General features: G+C 38.1%; 1 protein-coding gene across 1 annotated transcript in view; it reads left to right on the top strand.

Moving 5' to 3' along the window:
* LOC106472093 (zinc finger protein 558-like) overlaps positions 1-1,880 on the top strand; it is a 32,956-nt gene that overhangs the window by 7,848 nt on the left and 23,228 nt on the right. The window contains exon 2 of the mRNA XM_022400701.1: positions 879-1,179. Within this exon, the coding sequence (XP_022256409.1) occupies positions 879-1,179 (301 nt within the window). The remainder of the gene's footprint in view (positions 1-878; positions 1,180-1,880) is intronic.

Here is a 1,880-nt window from a genome sequence, read left to right as displayed (position 1 = left end):
TAAAACTAGTACTAATATATTTAGTTAGTAATATAATAGAATACAAACTAGTTAATATATTAGTTAGTAATATAATGAATACAAACTGTACTAATATATTATTGAATATAATGAATCAAAACTGTTAATATATTGTTGAATATAATGAATCAAAACTGTTAATATATTGTTGAATATAATGAATTAAAACTGTTAATATATTGTTGAATATAATGAATCAAAACTTTCAATATATTGTTGAATATAATGAATCAAAACTGTCAATATATTGTTTTAATTTTCAACAACTACGTTATTAGAGCAAAACGAGAAAACGTTTTCTTAGTAAAATCATTTTGGTGTTGTCGAAGGAACAGAGGGAATTTCTAAATGAGAGGTCAGAGCCCTGTCCTTGAAAAAGCTGACCAAAGGTGAAGAATGAGTTTATGTTGAAGAATGTTACAGGTCGTAAAAGTAACAGCAGGGCAGTTTACAAGTTATTCAATGCTGACTCACCTTGACAAGGACATTCCTTAACGTCTTAGATAAGGCCCTTGGCATTAACAGTAACAGAAACTGCTTTAAATGTCCACAGTTGACGACTTTACAAAATAGACCAGTCAGCACAATGGTCATAACTCACGACCACTACCAGTGGTCACCCGAACAGTCGCCAGATAAGCTATCTCTTCCAAGAACAATGACCCTCTGGCATCTAGGGATTTAACCCCAACCATCAGGAGGGCTCCTTTGCACTCACTCACCCACCCCACCCACAGAGTTCTCTTAAGCAACTCAATGGGTAACTAGAGCAGATAGTTAGTCTTTTAATCCTCTTGTTCACGTCAAGTGATGGGAAAGTATATTACACACGTCCTTTTATTCTTCTCACACTACAGGTACGCCATAACTTTGGTTGCTTTGATGAAGTTCAACAGATTGACGCCCGCAGCGTGCGCCACTGCAACTGGGTTAGATTTCTGCGGATTTCCCCGATCTTTTGCCCTGAAGTCAACCTTATCGGATCTTTGGTCAAAGGCGAACCCGTTTATGAGGTTATCCGCAATGTTGCAGCAAACACGGAATTGGTAGCTTACTACGAAGTGCTAAAGGAGGATCGTGAGAGCCCACATTTTCTTCTTGGAGCTCGAAGACTGACTGGAACTCATTACAGACACACGATCGACTTACTTTTAGAAGGTAAGGTTACTCAGAAAATCTGTATGACTTGTGTAAAGATTTGGAATAAGTCTTCTTGAGGACACAGAACGTCGATTAAATCTTTTTCTTTTTTTTTATAAAACAATAATGATGTGTTCAAAGTGCTCAAACAAAATCAATAGCTTTTGAGTTGATTATGTACGAATCTGCGTAGGGATATCACATACGATCAAAACTTGAACTGTAATACAGATATTCATTCTTGTTTCCATAGCACAGACGACTCTTGCCATCGGAACTGATAAACTGAATCACTTATAAACTCAGCAAAAAGTTTCTTCGTGATTAAGACAATGTTTAATTTAACGCTAATGCTCTAGTCCACATGCCTAACCTTATTAAGTGAATATTCCTGATACTTTGAGTGCGTTATAAGAGTGATAGTTAATCCCTTAGCGTGGATGGTGGGTGGTGGGGAACTTCTGACCGGCTCTCTTTCTTCTGGTTAGTAATTCAGAATGAGGGTTTGTTTTGTTTGTTTTGGATTTCGCGCAAAGCTACACGAGAGCTATATGCGCTAGCCGTTCCTAATTTAGCAGTGAAAGACTAGTGGGAAGGCAGCTAGTCATCACCACCCAACGCCAACTCTTGGGCTACTCTTTTACCAACGAATAGTGGGATTAATCGTCACAGTATAACGTCTCCACGGCTGAAAGGGCGAGCATGTTTGGTGTGACGGG

Source organism: Limulus polyphemus, unplaced genomic scaffold (assembly GCF_000517525.1).
Source record: "Limulus polyphemus unplaced genomic scaffold, Limulus_polyphemus-2.1.2 Scaffold5077, whole genome shotgun sequence".
NCBI lineage: Eukaryota > Metazoa > Arthropoda > Merostomata > Xiphosura > Limulidae > Limulus > Limulus polyphemus.
This window is presented reverse-complemented; position numbering and strand designations above follow the sequence as displayed.